The 24,376-nt window shown below is 44.9% G+C and overlaps 1 protein-coding gene across 2 annotated transcripts in view; it reads right to left on the bottom strand.

Moving 5' to 3' along the window:
- Positions 1–24,376, bottom strand: part of DCTN6 (dynactin subunit 6) — a 137,762-nt gene that overhangs the window by 86,484 nt on the left and 26,902 nt on the right. For both annotated transcript variants that reach the window (XM_033915582.1, XM_033915590.1), the window contains exon 6: positions 4,170–4,312. In XM_033915582.1, the coding sequence (XP_033771473.1) occupies positions 4,170–4,312 (143 nt within the window). The remainder of the gene's footprint in view (positions 1–4,169; positions 4,313–24,376) is intronic.

Genomic DNA, 24,376 nt, shown 5'->3' with positions numbered 1-24,376 from the left:
TCATGAACAACCTCTACCAGTCCAGTTCAGAGCCAGCTGCACAGAATGTCTGCCAACAACTGATGGAGACAGACAATACAGGTGAGTGGCTGCTGGAGCAGGGCTCATAAGTTGTTCTCTGCCTCAATTTGCTAGCTGAAAGGCATAACCCATTGGTTATAGACTGGTCTGGGGATAAGGAACATTTAGTTAAATTTATTGCTACTAAAGAAGATTATTGTCAGTTACTAAATGAAGTGTTTAGATACCTACACAAGGATACTTATATTGAAAAACTAATCAAAGTATTATTTACTGTCTAAGTTATTTTACTCAATGGGATTATTTCTAAGGCTTACATTAAGGATTTCATCATGTTTTGAATATAAAAGTATGTTAAAATATACACCATCCTAGGGGTTTCATAGCACTGTATCTTTTGGGTTAACACTAACCCCATGTAAGAAGGCTGTAAGGACAAGCCGTTGTCCCTAGCAAGTCATTCACTCTTAAGACCAGCTGATGCCACGGGGATTAGTGCCCAAAGGCTGTAAAGTCCTACACTACTCCCTTACTATTCCTATAACCCAAGATGCGAGGAGATACCCCACAAAGAATAAGAAGCTTACCTTGCTATGGTCCACTGGATCTTATGCCAGGCTGCTTGAAGATCAAGATATTCCTTCCCCTCTTGTCCTGGGAAAAGAACAGACTTCCTCTGCAGAATAAACCTGGTGAGGAGATTGACTCCCTACTGGCTGAAGTTTCCTCTCTCTTGTGGACTGCCAATAAATTCTATGGGGCCGATATTCAAAAAGGTTTAATTGGGCAGGAGTCTTGCTGAGCTGGCTAGCTGCTGATATTCAGCAGCACTTACACTTATTCAGATAGTGCCACGGGATATCTCCACTAAATGGCCATCCCATAACTGGCTAGGTTAAAGGTGGTTCAGGGACAGACCTTGGGAACAGCCAGACATTCAATGCTGGAAGCTGCACATGCCCTGGCACTGAATATGCAGGGTTAGGTCAGCCTGTGACTGGAAGCAGCTTACAAACTGGTGCTCTAACCTTAGATACACATTCAAGATTATACAGATAAAACTGATTTATCTTTGCATAAGCTAAGCTACATGGTAACTCTGAAAATATTGTGCCAGATTTATGTGCCATATTACCTGCATATATTCAAACACAGCTAGAACGATCGCTGCAAAAATCAAACGTCTGCATATCTGTTATCCACATAAATGGACATTCATTGTGGATGAACATACATTTGTACATACACACATTTTTATCTGCGTGCTTGCAAATATTCAAGTTTATGTGAATAAGTAGTCCCACTTTTCAATATTTTGAGGTTTTTTCCTACTGCTAAAGTTACATGGATATTGTGCCACTCAGTGACTTACTGAATATTGATCTTGTTTTATTTAGAAGCTAGTCCTCCATATAATATACCTTTATTTTTATCACAGTTTTTTAAAATTTGATTTTGCATTGCTCTTTGCTTATTTGGGGTTTTCTCACATTTTTCATTTTTTTTTTCTAGTTTCTCCTGCCATATGCATTCAGTCCACTTTCTTCACGTATAACTTCTAGTTGTGGTTCCAAGCTCTTCTGTGCGACTACCTTGGGCAGTGGTTCCAGCTCCTTCACAAGTCCTCACAATATGGGCTTCCACATGCCATGGTTCTAGCTTCTCATACAGCCTAACAATTGCTCCACAGATCAAAGCTCGAGCTTCTCTTGAGCTATAGCAACACTAGGTGTCATATACCAAATTTTCAGTGGCCTTGATACTCAGGGCTCCTTTTACTAAGATGCACTAGCATTTTTAGCGTGCACTAAAGATTAGCGCACGCTAACCACGCGTTAAATGAAAAATACTAATGCAAGCTCTATGGAGGCGTTAGCGTTTAGCATGCGCAGCATTGTAGCGCGCGTTAAAACTGCTAGCACACCTTAGTAAAAGGAGCCCTCAGTGTTCTTCTCATCTCTGTCGATATATACATACACACACACACACACACACTAGATACCTACGCTAGAGTAGATGTCTGTCTGTCTGGGTTTTTTTTGTCTCTCTCTCTCTTCTTGGATGCTGTCTATCTGTCATTCTTTATGTCTGTGTCTCTCTCTGGCCCCCTGTCTGTCTGTCTCCCTGCCTGCTTGTATTTTTTTGTTGCGCCGTGCTTGCCTGTCTCTCCGTGGCCCCCTTCCTATGTCCATAGTGTCCCATCCTATGTCCTTAGTGCCCTCAATGCCTCTTATGTCCTTAGTGCCCTCAGTGCCTACTTCCTATGTCCTTATTGCCCCTTCCTATGTCCTTAGTGCCTCCTTCCCATGTCCTTAGTGCCCTCAGTGCCTCCTTTCCATGTCCTTATTGCCCAGTGCCTCCTTCTCATGTCCTTATTGCCCAGTGCCTCCGTCCTGTGTCCTTATTGCCCCCAGGGCCTCCGTCCCGGTCCTTAGTGCCCCATTGTCGCCATCCTGTGTCCTTAGTGCCCCATTGTCTCCATCCTGTGTCCTTAGTGCCCCCAGTGCCTCTGTTCTGTGTCCTTAGTGTCCTCAATGCCTTCTTCCTTTGTCCCCCTCACTGCCTTCCACTTTGTCCCACCCCCACCCACCGTAGCCAGGCTGCCGGCCTCCCTCCCATCCCCCTGTGCAGTATAACCCTTGAGCAGCATGTTTCCATCTCCCTCCCGCCACTACCGCTGCCGACCCCACTGACCCTCCCACTGAGAGACGACCGACAAACCTCCTGGCTCCAGAAGTGTCCGCAGCACTCTAAACACGCTGCTTCGCGGCCTTCTACTGCCCTGATTTCCTCTGCCACATCTCTGTCTCTGATGATGTCATCAGGGACGTGGCAGAGGAAATCAGGGCAGTAGAAGGCCGCGAAGCAATGTGTTTAGAGTGCTGCGGATGCTGCTGGAGCCGGGAGGTTTGTGGTCGTCTCGTGGTGGGAGGGTTGTGTGGGAGGGTCAACGGGGGTTTGGGTGCGCTGGGGGGGGAGGCCACGACGACGAACTGCCTTACACAAAAACAGAACCCTAAGCGGGAATGCGCACTCCTACCTGCCAGGGACCTACTGATCATGGAACACACAAGTAGGAGTGCGCATGCGCGCTTAGGGTTTTATTATATATAGTTATATATGTATTTTAACATTTATATTCCGCTTAAGACCTAAGCTGATCACAACTTTAATATATTAAGGCACATTGAACTTCCCTCTCTATCCTAAATAGGCTCACAATCTAAACTAGAGTGCCTAATAAAGAATGAATATGAAATGTATACAGTGATATAAACAATATCAAAGAGAAAGACAGAAGAAGAAAAAGTATAAAATAAATAGAAAGGCAAAAAATTGAAAACCTGTCAAAATATTCAAATAAAATAAAAATAAATTCCAGACTGCATGTTGCATGGCTGCAAACTGTCCAGGAAGTGTGGCACAATAGTATGAATTCAGTTGCCACCCTTTGCGCCTCCTTATATAGTTCTAGTATCCCCTTACTGCAGCAATGTTCTATCTGCTCCCAGTTGACCCAGCAGAGGCGGTCGTAGTCCTCCAGGAAAATGTATATAAAGGTGAGATTTCCCTACCCGTTTCTTTTTTTAAATTACTATTTTTGTCTCCATCTGGTGGAGAAAGGAAGACAAAGAGTGTGGGCTATCTGAGGTACAATGTCCTTGCAAGGCTTAGGAAAGCAGAAGACCGAGAAGAAAATGTGTGTGTGGAGAGGGACCTTTTTCAGTGCAATGCAGTGGCTCTCAAATCTAGCCACTGAGAAACTTTCCACATGTCTGGTTTTTAAGGCAACTAAACTATGCACATTAACCCCATTATTGTATCAAAATACTTAATGATATTCTGAAAAACTAAACCTGTTATGGGGAAGGGGAGAGTGTTCCTCATTTTCAGGTGTTGGTATTGCCAATTTATTACTGTAGCACTTATTCCCAAATTGGTACTCGAAACATATTTAGCCAGCCTAGTGTTTTGGTTTTTTTTTTTTTTGGATATCCACAATATACATTAGAGATCTTCATACATAATCTTTCTCATACCAATTTGCTGTGAATATATCAAAACTTCGACAGGCTGGGAGTGCTTCAAGTACTGGATTACTCATGATTTATATTAAATTAATATATGAAAACTGAGGGTGTGCTCACCTGTGGACGCTCTGTCTGAACCCTGCGCAGGCACTCAGCTCCATATATAACTGTGTTCTCGGGGATCACCTCACAAGTGTTTATGCTGCAACAGGACCCAATGATACAGCCACTGGTAAGAATAACATTTCTACCTACAAATGCTGTTAAACAAAACAAAATCAAACATAAAGATGTGCCAGGTTGTTTTTACTGATGCATGGCAATTAACGGTTAACCCTCTAGTAGGCATACTTTTATTGTTGCACACCTTATAAAGGTACAGGGCTGTGCTGCACAGTTCTGAGTGCCTGCAAGTTTCCAAAGAGGAAATGCTGTTTCAGTCCAGGAAACTGGGCCATACAAAATTACAGCAACTTTCTCACGGTCACACAAAAAGTCACCAGTATAGGACAGACAAATGTGTCCCAGGATTTCTATAAACTTACACTTCAAATCAGGGTGACCATTAGCCCAATTTTTCAGTTTTACACCTCAGGCTAGTGTGACTTTGGTTCTTTAGTTCTAACATTACATTTGCAGGGATATTAAGCATATATGTCAACAACACTTGGATTTACAAAAAGTAGCATCACAGGATTTTTACCCCTGTTTTTATTATCAGGCTCCTTGTGAAAGAATGAGGGCGATGTGTCCAGTCTCCCTGTGAAAAGTACTGGAAAGAGGAAAATAGTATCATTTGTGGTACAAAACGTGAGCGCCTGTTTCTTAAGGAGTGATAGCTAGAATTTCTAGTTATGAAGCTCTAGGCCAGGGGTAGGCAATTCCTGTCCTCCAGAGCCGCAGGCAGATCAAGTTTTCAGGATATACACAATCAATATTTATGAGATGGATTTGCATACACTGCCTCCTTGAGATGCAAATCTATGTCATGCATATTTATTGTGGATATCCTGAAAACTTGACCTGGCTCTGGCTCTCGAGGACCGGAACTGCCTACCCCTGCTCTAGGGTAAAGAGGGTATAAAATGTTGAGCCCAATGTATGCGATACAATTAAAAATGTAGCTTTCTCCATCCCATAAAATGTTCCAGTAAAGGAGGTACAGCACCCGTGATAGAGCACATGTTCCATAAAATCAATTTTATACCTGTGGTTTCAATTTCCCTTCAAAAATCTCTTTTATCAACAGGATGTGGGACTATTTAAGATGTAATCTCTTCTGGCCAGCTGCAGAAAACAGGAGACTGCAGCTGTGTGGACTTAAGAGATTATATGGGAACTACAACATGCCCTATTTCCAGTAAAGCATCTGTGCATACCTGTACACAAGGGCCTGGATCTTAATCCATTCTTCAAATTATTTTGTAATTTATTTATTTTCCAAAAGAGGTTTACCTAGTACTTGCTTTAAAATAATGAAAATAACAACATCCTGTAAAAAAACGAATTGGCCATGGAAATGGGGGAACCATGCCAAGGCTTGGCTTCTGTCACTGAAACCCATAAGCCAGGCTGACTATGCTGTACGACCAGGGCAGGAATAATTCTTCGAGGGCCCCTAGGCACACAAGTACACTGGGCCCCCCTGGCCCTGCCCCGCCCCTAACCTGCCCATGCCCCGCCCCATTTATCTGTTTTCTTCTTTCTTTATTTCCACTTGTATTTCTTTTTTTAAAAAAATTCAAAACAAGATTAGCATACCAGTGCACAGTTTTTCTTCTATGCAACCCCCAAACATCTCTGAACAAATCCCTTCCTTCCCTTCCCACCTACTTACCCAGGAATTTAACTCTGAACCCTTTCCATGCATATATGAAAGTGTTCAAATATTTGTAAAGCAGTAATACTATCCGAAATATAAGTCTATATTAATAACCAAGTTTACAATGCCTCTCAACTGCCTCACTCTACATCAACCAACTGTAACCCATATGTGTATGTATAAACAACCAAATCTGTAACTCCTCTAGTACATTCCACTCCATGTATGTTAACTTGCAATGAAACAACAAGGCAAGCAGTCCACCAAAGAATCCAACGTGAAACAAAAGAAGATTGGCAGAAAATAAGGAGATTCAAATCAAGTTAATTCAAGGTGCTCCCAAGAACCATGCCTGATGCATTTCGCCAAACAAGGCTAGTCAACGCTAACAAAAAAACATGTCTTTCATACAAACAGGTCACAGAAAACACCTTCACCTAGTGTGGAATATGTAATCACAAACTAACCTCTCCCCCCTTTTACAAAACTGTAGTATGGTTTTTAGCCACAGCCCGTGCTAAAAAAATGCTTTACAGTTTTGTAAAAGGGGGGATAAAATAGACAATGGTTAAATAAAACCACCAAGAAGCTGGACTCTGCATACAATGCAACACCACCGAAACAGCGATGCATGTCCCCTAAAGCAAAAAAAATAAATAAAAAAAAATAGAAAATTTTTTTTCTACCTTTGTCTTGTCTGGTTTCTGCTCTCCTCATCTTCTTGTCAATATCTTCCTTTCATCTTTTGTCCTTCTGTGCCACTTCCAGAAACTGTATGCCTCCCCCTTCCATCTTTCCCTTCACCCTCATTGGTCTGGCATCCATCTTCTTCCATTCCCTCCTCCAATGGTCTGGCATCTCTGCTCTCTTCTTTCCTTCCCTCTCCCACACTCCCATAGTCTAGCATTTCACTCTCTCCTCCTCCTTCCCCCCACTTCCATCAGCATCAGCCCCCTTTCTTTCCCTCCAACCCAATTCCATCCAGTATCCTTCCCTTTTCCTGCACACAATTCCATCAGCATCTGCCCCCTTTCTCTCCCTCCACCACCCTTCCATATCACGCTGCCCCACCATCCTTCCCACCACTCTTCCATACCATCCTGCCCCCTTTTTCTTCCTCCACCACCTTTCCATACCATCCTTCTCACAACCCTTCCATACCACCCTGCCCCCTTTCTCTTCCTCCACCACCCTTCCATACCATCCTTCTCACAACCCTTCCATACCACCCTGCCCCCTTTCTCTTCCACCACCACCCTTCCATGCTCCTTTCTCCCTCTCCAAACATTGCTGCTGGCTCTGCCCTCCAAGCTTCTTTGCCCGAAAGCAGCATTATAACAGCTGATGGCAACGCCCCCCCCCCCGCAGCAACAGCAACCCCCTCCCGCAGCAACGATGGGCCCCCACGCAACAGCAATGCCCCCACCCCCCAGCAGCAACTGCAATACAGCCGGATCTGTTACTGGAAGGTCCCTCGATGACTGCATCTGCAGGTCCATCTCCCTCCGACGTCACTTACTTGCTCTGGAAGAAGTGACGTCGGAGGGGGATGGACCGGCAGAAGCAGTCATCGCGGGACCTTCCAGTAACAGATCTAGCTGTATTGCGGTTGCTGCAGGAGGGGGGCCCGTTGCTGTTGCTGCCAGGAGGGGGGGCCATTGCCGTTGCTGCCGGGATGGGGGCCTGTTGCCGGCAAGGTGAGTCGTTCTCTTTCAGCGGGCCCCCCTCATCGTTTCGGGCCCTAGGCACGTGCCTAGCGTGCCTATTGATTAATCCGGCCCTGTGTACGACCCATCCATTTATTCTGGAGCTCAGTCTTGTTGAGCCAGGAAAGACTGGGAGAGTTAACAGCAAAACTAGACAGGCTCATGGATGTGATCAACAGTGGTCTTGGCTACTACAGCTCTTCAACTCATGAGTCCTAATTTTTTAGTTAAAGATAACACCACATAAAAGGTATTTTAAATGTAGACAGCACATAATTGTCCTAGGTTACGAGGGCACCTACACTGAGGCATTCTATTGCAAATTCTATATATGGAACCCAAATTTATGAATGTGCCTGAGAAGATTGCACAAAGTAATTGCTTAACAAAGTCAATGTTATCAATAATTAAGTGCTAACAATCAATTATTGATGTTTAAGTTTAAGTTTATTAGGATTTTATATACCGCCTATCAAGGTTTTCTAAGCGGTTTTTACAATCAGGTACTCAAGCATTTTCCCTCTCTGTCCCGGTGGGCTCACAATCTATCTAATGTACTTGGGGCTATGGAGGATTAAGTGACTTGCCCAGGGTCACAAGGAGCAGTGCGGGGTTTGAACCCACAACCCCAGGGTGCTGAGGCTGTAGCTTCAACCACTGCGCCACACACTCAATATTTGCATGCACATCTAGAGGATCTAGAATAAGAAAATAATATTAAATATTGAACTAAGGCCAGTACTGGGCAGACTTGCACATTCTGTGTCTGTAAATGGCCATTTGGGGGAGGATGGGCTGGAGAGTGCTTCAATGGCTGGGATGGTGTAGATGGGCTGGAGTAGGTTTTGACGGAGATTTCGGCAGTTGGAACCCAAGCACAGTACCGGGTAGAGCTTTGGATTCTTGCCCAGAAATAGCTAAGAAGAAAAAATTTTAAAAAAATTTAAATTGAATCAGGTTGGGCAGACTGGATGGACCATTTGAGTCTTTATCTGCCATCATCTACTATGTTACTATATATCTAGTTGCATGCTACTCTATAAAAATGTAGCCGGGGTAGACTGCATGCTCCAGGGAGCTAGGAGTATTGGTGCATGAATCTCCCCAGACCATGATTTGTGGAGTTATGATTGATATCAGTCCCTAGGCTTAGGGCTGGCAGTCAGAAAAGATGGCTGGTATATGAAATCTGATCTGAATGAAGGGTAAACAAAGTTCAGAAGGCTGTTGGAAACCCAGCCTTTGGGCTCCAGCAACTTCTGGAAATGTGCAGTTAATGAGTGCTGGATGCACTAAAGTCAACGATAGTCGTTAAACCTGTTTTCACAGCTTTAGTGACGATCGTTTTTACCAACCCTATGCACAAAATGGCTCAACGCATGTTTTTTCCCCTCGATCGCCCATTTTCCAATTCGGCCTTGCAAATTAGCTAAAACCCCATGCAATGTAGCCAAGCAATTGATGCACTAACATCGCTTGGCTATGCAAAAAAAAAAAAAACACCCCAAACAACAGGGTTTTAGCTATTGGAAAAAACCCGACAGGTCTGCCTGTTTTTTTTCAATGGCAAAAAATATCTGTCCCATCAATAAAAAAAGAAAAAAAGTCCCCCACCAATAATATCGGCCCTCCTCAATGACCCCCAAATGCAGCACCGGGAATCACCCCTGAGAGAAAATTGATAGGAGGGTTGCCCACTCCCCTCCTGCCATGCTGTCCCCACCACCCCCAAGAGAGAAAATTGGCAGGAGGGATGCTAATGGAGCCCTTCTCCCGAAACATCCCCTACCCTCCTGGAAAAAAAAAAAAAAAGACAGGAGGGATGCCCACTCCCTCCTACCACCGGATGCTCCCTCAAAACTTTCCCCCCCAATACCTTTGCTAGATATTGAGAGCTGGAGGGAAGCACGTACCTCCAGCTCCAAGTCCTCCAAGCTCCTCCTCTCCTCCTCCTTAGGTGTCTGAGCCAATCAAAATCTTAGGCTCCTCCCTCTATATCCCATAGGATGCATGGGGAGGGGACTAAGGTCCTGATTTGCTCAGACGTCAGACCTTAGCCCCCTCTCTGTGCATCACATGGGATACGGAGGGAGGAACCTAAGGTCCTGATTGGCTCAGATGTCTAAGGCCCCCAATCAGGACCTTAGGCTCCTCCATGTGCTCCACCTCCATGCAAATCATTTGCATGCAAACTTGGTAGCGCATTGATCACTGTTCTACAATCGGCCAACTGAATTTAGTGCATCTAGCTCTGAGACCCAAGCAGTGCTTGTATCTCTCTGAATGGTGGATTCAAAGAAACAAATGAGTGACATCATTAGAGGGGCTCTTGAGCTCTTGCTTTGGGCGTGAAAATTATCTTTGAGCAGATCTCCACCAACAGATCATGATCCAGCCAAAACGGAGGATCTTTTGTTAGGAGATTTTTTCTTTTAAAAGGAGTCAGGAGAAAGAATGTACATAGTGCCTGCTTCTGTATTGTTTAAATGTGCCTCTTGTTCCCATTGGAAGAAGTAAAAAAGTTACAAGTTTGTGTTTCATAACTACTGGACTGGTCTGTTTTATTTCAAAGAGGGAGACTGTGTGGAGAAGGCTTGTAAGAGTCTGTCCTACTATAAGGAAAAAAATACTGTGTGTAGCCCCTTCCCAGTAGCCAGGTAAAAAGGGGGTTTACAAGAAGTGTTCCAAACTCCTATAGAGTATATCTCAAAAGAGGGAATGGCCATGGGAGGAACATAGGCATGTCAGGGGCGTTCCCAATAAAAAAAATGTGTGTGTAGTTATAGAATACTGGGTCAGTGCGCTTAAATTGGGCACCAGCATTTTCACTAGGTTGCAGCAGGTATAAGCATAATACTCAAAGTTGGGTGCGAGATCTACCTGTTAATCTAGACTTAAGGTTTTTCTTGTGCTTTTGAATTCCTTGTCTAATTAATTTTTTTTTTTCTTTTTAATGGTTTTTATCAATGGAATGTTGAATTATTAAAAGCAAAACTGATCACTAGCTATCTGTAGGCAAATTACCTGAAGGGATGGATTGTGTATGCAATATATTCAGAGAACAAAGTTTCAAATAAACATCCTCCAACATCAAATCAACACCCCCCCCAAAAAAAAAAAACAACAAACAAATAAAAAACTTTTCATTGTTTTCTATGAGAAACTGTTAGAACTACTACTATTACTACTATTATTTTTAGAGCGCTACCAGACCTAAGCAGCATTGTACATAGTCACAAAATGACAGTCCTTGCTCGAATGAGCTCACAATTTAATCAATCAAGACAGAAACAGGATGCTATGATAGGTGTGTTAGTTAATGAGAGGCAAGAGTTAAAGATGATTCTAAAGTTGCGAGCAGAGGAGACAGAAACAATAACAGAATTACAGAGAATGGAGGGAGAGGAGGGTTTAGGAGCACCTCAGTCTAGGACATGTTTAGTTTCAGGTGGCCTGGCAGCAGTGTCAGACAAACAGGTGGAGACTATTGCTTAGATTTTTGGTGAAATCTCGGGTGTGCTGATGATCTGGGAATCATCAGCAGATAGGCAATACTGGAAACCATGAGAGGAAATTAGGGCACCAAGGGAAGAAGTGTAGAGGGAGAAAAGAAGAGGTCCTACGACAGGATCCTGGGGTACACCAACCTCTAGTGTGATAGCAGCCAAGGAGGGTCCACCAGCACATACACTAAAGGTGCGATAGGAAAGGTAGGAGGAAAGCAGGAAAGGACAGATTTGTGGAATCCAAGTGAAGACAGTATATCAAGGAGTATGCAGTGATTAACTATCAAAAGCAGCAGACAGGTCAAGGATGAAGATTGAGTAAAGGCACTTGGATCTGGCTAGGAGTAGTCACTGTAGACTCTGGTAAGGGCAGTCTCAGTGGAGTGTAGGGGGCGAAAGCCAGACTGAAGAGGATCAAGAAACATTCAAGATGAAAAGAAGTCAAGGCAGTGATGGAGGACAACACACTTAAGTAGCTTGGATAGGAATGGAAGAAGGGACACAGGGTAAAAGTTGGAAGAGTAGGTGAGGTCCAGTGAGGGTTTCTACGCAGTGGTTTAACCACTGCATGTTTGAAGGTCCTGGGAACAGTTGCAGTGGAAATACATAGGTGAGGATGATCGATAGAAGGGCTATAATAGTATGTGCAAAGATGTCAAATAGAGGGGTGGGAATGGGGTTGGAGGGGCATGTAGTGGGCTTGGCTGAGGACAGAAATTGTGTGGTTTCTTCCTCCATGATTTCAGAAAGGAAGAAAAGTCAGCAGGAGTTGAAGGAGGCTGGAACTGAGTGAGGGGAGGTAGGTTCGGAGGGAGAGAATGTGTGGTTTCCTCCTAGGTTGCCTAGGCGAAGGAAGAAGGGGTGGGAGCTGGAAGGTCAGGAGAAGGAAGGATGTGATTTTGTAGCAAATTCAAGGGCAATATTGTGAACCTAATCAGGGAAGTATTCAGCCATAGTCTGGGGAGAGAGGGAAAGATGTCAGAGGAGGGGGAGTTTTGAAGGGGGAGTTCAACATGGCAAAGTGACAACAGGAGCTGGAAGAAAGAAAATTAGTTAACTGGGTGTATTAGTTTTTCTTAGTCAACGTAAGAGCAGAATTGAAGGTCAGCATAAGTTTAAAGTGTAGAAAGTCAGCATGGGTACAAGATTGAAGCCAAAGGCGAGTGGGTTCAGAAACGTAAGTAGTGGATACTGGGAGCGAGAAAGCCTCAGAGGGGAGCAAGGGTGTCCAGAGCAGAGGAGAGAATAGAGTTGCATGATGAGACAGCCTCATCAACAGACTTAGATAACATAGTGGACGTGAGAAGAGGTGAAACAGTGATGAAGAGTGTGGAAGGATCGAGGGCTTGAAGATTTCAAAACCTGTTGGTGATGACTGGGCATGACAGAGAGGGAGGAAGAGTAAGTGTGAAGGTTATCAGGTGGGAATGGTCAGAGATGGGGAGCAGTGAAGTGAAAAAGTTAGAGAGGGAACAGCTAGAGAAGATGACAAGTTCGAGGCAGTGGCCATGCTGGTGAGTAGGGGCACATCAAAGCGAAGGGGAAGTATGATAATAATGATGAAGATGGGACATGCTCATAGAAAAAGGAGATGAATGAACAGAAGGGAGAAGTTGTTTGATCTTGAGACTGAAAGTAGATGACAGGATGGCTGGTGTGAGGATAGGTAAGGGAGACGGATAGTGTGAACTTGTGGGGTGGAGTGGAAGGGAATTGAGGAGAGTGAGTATGAAAAACAGAAAATGAATTGGAGCCATAAGGAGAGGGATAGAGAAAGGAAACAAGCATACAAAGGAAGTATGGTAGGGAGGTGCCCTCAGGAGGAGCACGAAGGAGCACACTAAGCAGCATGTGCTCCTTGTTTGCGCTCCTTTGTGGCGTGCTAGTGGCTCATGCCGCCCTGAGGGGCCTTTGCTTAAGTAGGGATCAAGGCTTGCGAGCTCCACTTGAATGATTGATTGGCAGTTAGTGGACAGAGCTATAGCCAGCCAAAAAGCACTATACAGAGGCAGCAAGGAGCAGAGCTACAAGCAGCAAGGGGTGGGAGCAGCAGAGGTTGACCTGGATGAAAAGAAAAGGACAGCATATATTTATTGAGTGCATGCTAGTGAGTAGGGCTGTACTCAAGAGGATAGAGCAGATAGGAACAGATGAGTTTACATGTGCTAACCAGAAGCAGGAGGAAAGAGGATGGTATCCAGGACAGAGGCAGAATTTTAAAAGGGTTCTGCCCTGAAGGGGATTTTACCTTCTCATCCTTCCAACATTTTGCATACAATACAGATAAAGATGAGGAAACAATTTCTCAGGTGATGGGGACAGATGACAGCAGAAGGTGCCTTCAATACCCCTTTCCATATACTTCCAAAGTACTGTATACAGTACACACATTTCACATCTTCCCATACACACCACTCTGTTACAGGCATATCCAAACAACACCCATGTACACTGCAAACAAGAGTCCAGCACGCAGACACTGCAACAGCGGAGAATGTACTAAGAACTCGAATGAGATCATAAAGGGCACCCAGCACCTAATCCACACCATCACAAGCGGAGGACAGGCATGCACCTCCACAGAGGACACATTGCACAGGCTGAAATGACAGGCATATGCCATATAGGAAGTGGCACTGCCACTCAGCTACCTGAGGATGCCGCTAGAAAATAATGTTTTGTGTAACATTAACTTCTACCCTGTGATCTTGCGAGTCCTTAAACCTCACTCCGTCATCACTAGGGAGGGCTGCGATCTGGATAACCTGTGCCATGGCGGATTCTACCTCAGGCTGTTCAAACCTGCTGAAAATCAAGATCCAGGTGATAAAGCACAGACATCGCTTTAGAATGTCAAAAAGAGCTTTCCGGGGTATCACATTGTTCTGAAACCAGACCAAGGAGCTGTAGACTAAATGGAAACAAGGGCACAGGAGAATAGTCCAGGACCGAAGCCTGAGAAATGAAAGGTGGTGAATCCAAATGCAGCTCTTTCAGAACATCATCAGTAAAGAGGTGAACAGAAGCCTATTTAAAAATCTGCAAAGAAGGATACTCAGGGCGGCCAAGGAGACCAGTAAAGACAGTGGCAGGAGACAGAAGAATCATAACTAAACTAAACTAAACCTTAAGTTTATATACTGCATCCTCTCCACGGAATTGGAGCTCGGCATGGTTTACAAGAACTTAAAATATAAGAAGAGAAAGGAAAAGGCAACTACTGCAATCGAGGTCTGGCACAGCCAGACAAGAGTGCTCCCAAATAGGAAGCTTCACCACAGGCGTAACAGAACGAAAAAGTCCCAATGTACTCACTGCTGCGTCAAATGAGTGGGATTTGAGGAATACACCTTTCAGAGAAATCAAATAAAATCCAGTAAAAAGGCCTACTCCGCAACCATGGCAGGGCTCTGAGGTGGTATATGAGCTGCGCTAAAAAAGTCTCCAGATTTGAAACACAAGCGTTTTGTGCCAGACTCCAGGACAGCCTTTGGGCGAGATTTTCTGCTGAAGGCATGGACCCAGGCCAGATCCCCAGCCCAAGATTACTCGGAGGAGGTGAAGTCCAAAGCTCCTGTCCCCTTCCCCAGTGTGCTATGGCACACAGTACACAATTGCTGATCCAGCACAATCAATGAGGACTCATGAGGATACCCAGCTCACAACGTCAAATCCAGAGCACGCAGACCGGCCCCCTCAGAAGGAACGAAGAGTGGTAGTCATCGGTGACTCCATGCTAAGGGGCACCGAGGGACCAATTTGCAGGCCTAATTTGCAGTCAAGAGAGGTCTGCTGTCTCCCTGGAGCCAGGATCCAGGATATTACCACTAGCCTAGACAAAATTCTAAAACCTAATGATCATTTTCCCATGTTTCTCATCCATGTAGGCACAAACGACACTGCTAGGAATGCCACAGAGAACATCCCCAGAGATTTTGGAGCGCTGGGAAAGAAGTTGAAGCAGATAGGAGCACAGGTGGTCTTTTCATCAATTCTTCCAGTAAGAAACAAAGGCAGAGCTAGAGAAGAGCGTATTCAATGGACTAACGAATGGCTCCGAGAATGGTGCATAGAAATGAACTTTGGATTCCTAAACCACGGCGAGACGCTCCAGGGACTACAAGGACCAGACGGACTCCACCTAACCAGAAGAGGTAAAAACGTATTTGGACATCGATTGGCCCGCCTACTCCATAGGGCTTTAAACTAGGTAAGTTGGGGGAGGGTACATACTTATATCCTAGAGCAGTAAGAAACCACCCTGAGGAGGCAAGTCGCACTCACACTACCAAGTCTAAGGTAAGTACCAATGATATCCACAATAATTCAGGGAGAAATATCACTGATAATTTAGGAGCCACACTAGCTCGTAAAGGAATCTCTTCACAGATATGGAGGGCTATGTATGTTAATGCACACAGCTTGGGCAATAAAATTCTAGCATTAGAGACTGAGATAACAAACGCTGATCTTGACGTGATAGCGATATCCGAAACATGGTTCACGGAATCGCATGGGTGGGATATGGTTATACCAGGGTACAACCTACTTCGTTGCGACCGAGAGGGTAAATTGGGAGGAGGAGTAGCGCTATACACTAAGGAAAGCATCAAAACCACCAGAATCACAGATGTTAGATACACCGGGGAATCCCTCTGGGTGAACCTGGCTAGAGGGAATGAAAAATGCCTATACCTTGGGGTGTTATATAGACCTCCCAGGCAACAGGAGGACAAAGACACGGAATTAATCGAGGACATAGAGAACATCACACTGCGCGGGGACACAGTAATGCTAGGAGACTTCAACATGCCAGATGCAGATTGGAACACACTCTCCGCGACTACGGGTAGCAGCAAAAGAATATTAACCTCCATAAAGGGTGCACGTCTCAAGCAATTGGTATTGGAGCCCACCAGGGACCAGGCGTTACTAGACCTAGTTCTCACCAACGGAGATAGCGTCACGGAAGTCTCAGTAGGAGACACACTGGCCTCCAGCGACCATATTATGGTATGGCTCAACCTCAAGAAAGGTTTCCCTAAGACAAACACAGCAACAAGGGTTCTCAACTTTAGAGGCACAGACTTCAACCGCATGGGAGATTTTGTCCATCAGGAGCTACATAAACAAGCAATATCTGACAATGTGGAGGATATGTGGTCGTCTCTGAAGTCCATCCTACACGAAGCAACAGACCGATACATAAAGACAGTAAGTAAACGCAGGAGAAACAAAAGACCCCAATGGTTCAGTAAAGAAATTTCAGACCTAGTTAAACAGAAAAAAGACGCATTTATCACCTACAAACATTTAGGCAGAGATGGGGCGAAAGAGGACTATCTAGACAGATCTAAAGCTGTCAAAACAGCAGTCAGAGAAGCCAAACTCCGAATGGAGGAAGAGCTAGCACGGAAAATTAAGAAAGGGGATAAATCTTTCTTCAGCTATATTAGTGACAGGAAAAGAAACAAAGATGGGATAGTACGCCTGAAGCAATCTGACGGTAACTTTGCGGAATCAGATTCTGAGAAGGCAGAACTACTAAACAAATATTTCTGTTCAGTGTTCACCCGCGAAGCGCCGGGAGCTGGTCCACAGCTGCAGACGGGAGATAACCAGAAAGACCCGTTTCAAGATTTTGAATTTACGCCCAGTAGCGTCTATGACGAACTATCAAGACTCAAGGTAAACAAAGCCATGGGACCGGATAACCTACACCCCAGAATGCTCAGGGAGTTAAGGGAAGTCCTGGCAGAACCATTATCTGTTCTTTTCAATCTTTCCCTAAGCACAGGAAGGGTCCCCTTGGACTGGAAAACCGCCAACGTAATCCCACTCCACAAAAAGGGCTGCAGGACAGAGACAGCAAACTACAGACCAGTGAGTCTCACGTCTATAGTGTGTAAACTCATGGAAACACTGATCAAACAGAATCTTGACACAATCCTAGACGAAGAAAAACTGCGTGATCCACACCAACACGGGTTCACCCAGGGCAGATCCTGCCAATCTAATCTGATTAGCTTTTTTTGACTGGGTTACTAGACAACTGGACGCCGGAGAGTCACTGGACGTGGTATATTTGGACTTCAGTAAAGCATTTGATAGCATCCCTCATCGAAGATTACTGAACAAGCTGAAATCGATAGGATTAGGAGACACTCTAACTACATGGGTTGGGGATTGGCTGAGCAGTAGACTTCAGAAGGTGGTGGTGAACGGTACCCCATCCGAAGCATCGGACGTGATCAGTGGAGTGCCGCAGGGCTCGGTCCTGGGCCCGATTCTATTTAACTTATTCATAAGAGATATGACGCAAGGACTTAGAGGAAGGGTATCACTGTTCGCCGACGACGCCAAACTTTGCAACATAGTAGGCAAAAGCTTATTACCTGATAATATGACACACGACCTACTGTTGCTGGAACAATGGTCAACTACTTGGCAGCTAGGCTTCAATGCTAAAAAATGCAAGATAATGCATCTGGGTAAGAGAAACCCGCGTAGAACTTATGTACTAAATGGTGAGACCTTGGTTAGGACCACGGCGGAACGCGACCTAGGGGTGATCATTAGTGAGGACATGAAGGTTGCCAATCAAGTGGAGAAGGCTTCCTCCAGGGCAAGACAAATGATGGGGTGTATCCGCAGAGGTTTCGTCAGCAGGAGACCTGAAGTTATGATGCCGTTGTACAGAGCCATGGTGAGGCCTCACTTGGAGTACTGTGTTCAGTTTTGGAGACCACACTACCGAAAGGACGTGCTGAGGATCGAGTCGGTTCAGCGAACGGCCACCAGGATGTTCTTGGGGCTCAAGGATCTCACGTATGAAGAAAGATTAAAAAAATTGCGGCTGTACTCACTTGAGGAAAGAAGAGAACGGGGAGATATGATTGAAACATATAAGTACATCACGGGACACATCGACCACCAGAGGGCATCCGCTGAAAATCAGGGGAGGGAAGTTTCATGGCGACTCCAGGAAGTACTTCTTCACCGAAAGAGTAGTGGATCATTGGAACAGACTCCCACTCCAGGTGATAAAGGCCAGCAGCGTGACGGATTTTAAGAGAAAATGGGATACTCACGTGGGATCTTTAAGGGAGTAAATTCAGGGGAGGGGATACTTGGAATGGGCAGACTTGGTGGGCTATAGCCCTTTTCTGCTGCTTTTTTCTATGTTTCAATATCCACATTCAACAGATTAGGGGCTGGGGAGTCCATCCCAAATGATTTTGTGTCAAATTGAGGGGATTTTGTGGCAGAAATAAAAGTTATTAAAAAAGATCGATTTTAAAATCCAAGATAGCCGCTGTCACGAATTTGCGCCAAAATGGCAAAAATAAAACAAAAACTGAAAATAAAAAATAGTGATTTGGGGTCTGGGGAGGTGGGGGACTTGAACCCTACCCTCTGAAAAATGATTTTACAAGCCTCCTCCAAAGTTCCCATAGGAGATAGTGGAGGTTTACTCAACAGTGTGTAGTGCCAGACTGTCAGTAGCTTTAAACACCATTTGAATGGAGGAAAAGTTTTTTTTGCCTCAGACACAGCTCCAAATGGATCCAGACTTGAAATCTTTGGACTGTCAGCCGGCCAGAGACTGACTACGACTTCCGCCCCCACGGATCCTTTCCACGCAGTCGAGGGTGGGAAAGACAGCCTGCACCTTGAAACCCAGGTGGGTTTCACTCCAATGCCAGCACCTAAAACCCATGACAAGGTCACCGGCAAGCAGACTCTCAGGGGAAGTTGTGGATTTCTGCAACTCCCAGATTGCGGGTTGGGATTGAACACCTAACATATGGAATCCAGAAGGGATGTAACAGAATATGGCATTGTGGTGATTGAAAAGCGCTTGGATCTGAACTCTAAAAAAGCTATAGAACAAGAAGAGGCTGCGATCACTTGGGAAATTCCTTTTCCAACCAATAAAAAGCTTTGTGCAAAAAAACTGGACATAACGATAAAGGAGAAAAACAAGAATGGCATTGAATAATAGCAGTGTCAGTACCAAGTGTCAAACCTGATTGATTTCTTTAACTGGGTGACCAAACTGTTGGTTATGGGAGGGGCACTACATGTGGTATACTTGGACTGATAACACAGGCCAACAGCAACAAAAAAATTATTGGTGCCTTGGGTTTTTGACATGTTCCTGGGGTTTGGGGGGCACTGATTCAGAAAATTGCATTGGATAGACTGCATCAGTTTTAGTTTCTTAGATATAGTTAAGAACATCAGAAGTTGCCTCCGCTGGGGCAGACCAGAGGTCCATCCTGCCCAGCAGTCCGCTCCCGCGGCGGCCCATCAGGCCCACTGCCTGAACAGTGGTCTCTGACTAATTTTGTAATTTACCTCTAATCCTGTCCTATAACCTTACCTCTACTCCTATCTGTACCCCTCAATCCCTTTGTCCTCCAGGTACCTGTCCAGACCTTCTTTGAAGCCCTGTAGCGTACTTCTGCCTATCACATCCTCCGGCAGCGCGTTCCATGTATCCACCACCCTCTGGGTGAAAAAGAACTTCCTGGCGTTATGGGATAGAAGTTATGCCTTTGAGATAGTAGAGCCAAACATGAATATTGGGCAAAAAAATATTTGCCTCTGAAAGAATATATGGTGGTTGGAGGACAAAATGTAATCAATGAACCTTTGGCAGCATGAGACAGAATCATACTGCCACCACTACAAACAAAGGTAGGCCTGATGAAACAATTCGCAAAGACTTTGAATAAAGATGGTTTGTGCACTGAATACATAGCACATACATTACTTGAACTTATCATGGAAAAACTGAAGGCAGGAATTTTCGATGGTCCACAGATCAGACAACTTATAAATGACCCATATTTCATAGCATCAGTGAATGAAATTGAATCAAGCACCTGGTCTTCATTTGTTCTTATTGTGAAAAACTTTCTTGGCAACAAAAAGGCAGACAACTATACAGTTAGTAGAGGATATGCTCTTTCATTTCAATAGGCTTGACTGCAAGATGAGTGTTAAAAGTCCATTATCTGCACAAGGCTCTTAGATTGCTTTCCAGAGAACCTCGGTGACTTAAGCAAAGAGCAAGGTGAAAGATTTTACCAAAACATAAAAACAATGGAAGCCAGATACCAAGGAAGATGGGATGCACACATGATGGTAGACTACTGTTGGAATCTTAGAATTATTGTCCTGGCAGATTCCACTCTCGGAAGTCTTACAAGCTTCTTGTGTGTCGAATGACTGAAAGTTTGTATCATAAACTTGTGCTTTTGGTATGAAATAAGTAGATTTTCATATTGCACACTTTTCTTTTAATTTTTAATATGTTTCCTTCATGCTTAAAAGATAATAAACACTTTGTTAAAATATCCTGATTTTTTAATGGGCAAGTCAGGAGCGCAGCGGTCAGACCCAAGCTTTACAAGCTCCTGCTTGGGCCTGCGTTGCTTTCAGAATGGCTTGCGGCAGTTCTCACGAGAACTGCTGGCAGCTAAACAGAAAGCGACGCGGGGCCAGGCGGGAACACAGAAAGCTCGCACCTGACCTCCGAGCTCCTGATTCGCGTGCCTGCTGCAGGAAAATAATGTAGAGCCGGGGAGGGAGGGAAGAATTAAAAAAGGTACGGGTTTTTAATTTTTTTAAAAAAGGTACAAAGAGGGGCAATTGATTAAAAAGGAACAAGGGGGGCTATGATTAAAGGTACAAGGGGGGGTATGATTAAAAGGTACAAGGGGGGTATGATTAAAGGTACAGGGGGGATGATTAAAAAGGTACTGGAGGTTGACAAGGACAGATTTTTCAATTTGAAAGAAACCACAAGAACAAGGGGTCACTCGATGAAATTGAAGGGGGACAGGTTTAGAACAAACGCAAGGAAATTCTTTTTCACACAGAGGGTGGTGGACACATGGAACACCCTTCCGGAGGCCGTGATAGGAAATAGCACAGTACAGGGTTTCAAGGAAGACCTGGATAGGTTCCTGGAGGACAATGGGATTGAGGGGTACAGATAAGAGCAGTGGAAGGTTTAGAGATAAGTGTAGAGGTAGGTATAAAATTAGTCAGGGACCGCTGCTCAGGCAATATGCCTGATGGGCCGCCGCGTGAGCGGACCGCTGGGCGGGATGGACCTCTGGTCTGCCCCGGCGGAGGCAACTACTTATGTACTTATATGGGGGGATGATTAAAGGTACTGGGGGGGATACATGGGGGTATGGGGCCTGCCTGCCTGCTCTGTGCCCTGTCCCTGCCCGCTCTGTGCCCTGTCCCGGCCTACCACTAGACCACCAGGGGGGGGGGGGTGGACAGGGTACAGAACCTGGCAGGGAGGGGGGGACAGGGTGCCGAGCCTGGCAAGGAGTGTGGAGTTGGGTGCAGAGCCTGGCAGGGAGAATTTGTTCAGAATGTTCTTTTTCTTGTTTTCCTCCTCTAAATATAGGGTGCGTCTCATGGAGGGAGAAATACGGTAAACAGGATGGAGTTGGTCCAGAGGATGACTACAAAATTGGTCAGACTTATATATAGACCTCAATATGTATAATCTGGAAGAAAGGAAGGAGAAAGGAGATCTGAGAGAGACATTTAAATATCTTCCTGGCATTAATGTACAAGAGGTGAGCCTTTTTCAAATAAAGGAAAACTCCAAAATGAGAGGGCATAAGATGAAGCTAAAACGTTATAGGCTCAGAAGCAATCTAAGGAAATATATATATATATATTTTTTTACAGAAAGGGCGGTGGATGCATTGAATAGCCTCCCATTGCAGGTGGAAGAGACAAAAGACCATCTTTGAATTCAAGAAAGCATGGAACATGCACATGAGAACTTTTAGGGAGAGGAGGATAATAGATGCTGCATATTGGACGGGCCGTTTGACCTTTATCTGCCATCATGTTCCTAAATGATTATTCTTTACATCATGTAGCGAGAGAGAAGATCCGTACATACCAAGCAATGCAGTCAAAGACCATGAAACATGGTAGAAGGATACATATAATATTTCTCACTGTATTGGGTAAAAAGAGAAAATCCACTCTGCAACAAATCCAAGGAATCCAGAGAAGGAGCAGAGTGAGCCTGGTCTTCAAGAGGAACCACACTTTAATAGCAACCAAAAAAGTACCTTCAGAGAAAGCACAGTTACTTACCGTAACAGGTGTTATCCAGGGACAGCAGGCAGATATTCTTAACTGATGGGTGACAGCACCGACGGAGCCCCGGTACGGACAATTTTAGAGTGATTGCACTCTAAGAACTGAGGAGGGTGGGACGTAAGAATATCTGCCTGCTGTCCCTGGATAACACATGTTACGGTAAGTAACTGTGCTTTATCCCAGGACAAGCAGGCAGCATATTCTTAACTGATGGGTGACCTCCAAGCTAACAAAAAGAGGGATGGAGGGAAGGTTGGCCATTAGGAAAATAAATTCTGTAAAACAGATTGGCCGAAGTGTCCATCCCGTCTGGAGAATGCATCCAGACAATAATGAGATGTGAATGTATGAACTGAGGACCAAGTAGCAGCTTTGCAGATTTCCTCAATAGGAGTCGATCTGAGGAAAGCTACAGACGCTGCCATAGCTCGAATCTTATGGGCCGCGACGGAACCTTCCAGGGGCAGTCCGGCCTGAGCATAACAGAACGAGATGCAAGCAGCAAGCCAATTGGATAATGTACATTTAGAAACAGGATGTCCCAACTTATTTGGATCAAAGGACAGAAAAAGTTGGGGAGATGATCTGTAAGGTTTAGTGCGCTCTAGATAGTAAGCCAAAGCACGCTTACAGTCCAAAGTATGCAAAGTCTGTTCTCCAGGATGAGAATGAGGTTTCGGAAAGAATACAGGCAGGACAATGGATTGGTTAAGATGAAAGTCAGATACAACCTTAGGGAGAAACTTTGGATGTGTACGGAGAACCACCTTGTAATGGTGAAAGACTGTGAAAGGTGGATCTGCAACTAGTGCATACAACTCACTGACCCTCCTGGTAGAGGTGAGAGCAATAAGGAAGACCACTTTCCAAGTGAGAAATTTGAAATGAGCTGTGGCCAAAGGTTCAAAAGGAGGCTTCATTAAGGTGGAGAGAACCACATTAAGATCCCAGATCACAGGAGGGGGTTTGAGAGGTGGTTTCAGATTGAAAAGTCCCCGCATGAATCTGAAAACCAAAGGATGAGCAGTAAGAGGTTTTCCATGAATTGGCTCATGAAAAGCAGTAATGGCACTGAGGTGGACTCTGATGGAAGTAGACTTGAGACCAGAGTTAGACAAAGAAAGGAGATAATCCAACACTAATTCTACTGCTAGCGAAGTGAGATTATGATGATGCAGAAGGCACCAGGAAGAAAACCGGGTCCACTTCTGTTGATAGCATTGAAGAGTGGCCGGCTTCCTGGAAGCATCAAGAATAGAACGAACAGGCTGAGAAAGAAGTGAAAGATCCGAAGTCAGCCCGAGAGAAACCAAGCTGTCAGGTGTAGAGACTGCAGGTTGGGATGTAGAAGGGACTGTTGATGCTGAATAAGCAGAGAAGGAAACAGTGGAAGAAGTATGGGCTCCCTGGAACTGAGTTGAAGCAGAAGGGAGAACCAATGTTGTCTGGGCCACCATGGAGCGATGAGAATCATGGTGGCTTGTTCCCTCTTGAGCTTGAACAAGGTCCGTAACATGAGAGGCAGAGGAGGAAATGCATAAAGGAATAGATTGGTCCAATCTAAAAGAAACGCATCTGCTGCCAGACAGTGAGGGGAGTAGAGTCTGGAGCAAAATTGGGGCAGCTGATGATTGTGAGGCGCTGCAAACAGGTCCACCTGAGGAGTGCCCCATTGAGCGAAAATGGAGAGGAGAGTCGGGGGATCAAGAGTCCATTCGTGTGGTTGGAGAATCCTGCTGAGATTGTCTGCCAAGGAATTCTGTTCTCCCTGAATGTAGACAGCTTTCAGGAATAATTGGCGAGCTGTCGCCCAAGACCAAATCTTTTGGGCCTCCTGACACAACAGGCGAGAGAGCCTGTCCCACCTTGTTTGTTGATGTAATACATTGCAACTTGATTGTCTGTGCAAATGAGTAGAACTTGAGGAAAGAGGAGATGCTGAAAAGCATAAAACATCGCTCTGAGTTCCAGGAAATTGATGTGATGTTTCTTTTCCTGAACCATCCAAAGACCTTGAGTTTGGAATTCGTTCATGTGAGTTCCCCAAGCATAAGGGGATGCGTCTATGGTGATGACTAGTTGATGAGGAGGCAGATGGAATAGAAGACCCCTGGAGAGATTTGAAGATGTCAACCACCA

The sequence above is a fragment of the Geotrypetes seraphini genome, chromosome 1 (genome assembly GCF_902459505.1).
Source record: "Geotrypetes seraphini chromosome 1, aGeoSer1.1, whole genome shotgun sequence".
NCBI lineage: Eukaryota > Metazoa > Chordata > Amphibia > Gymnophiona > Dermophiidae > Geotrypetes > Geotrypetes seraphini.
The sequence above is the reverse complement of the archived record's forward strand: the minus strand, read 5'-3'. Positions and strand labels throughout refer to the sequence as shown.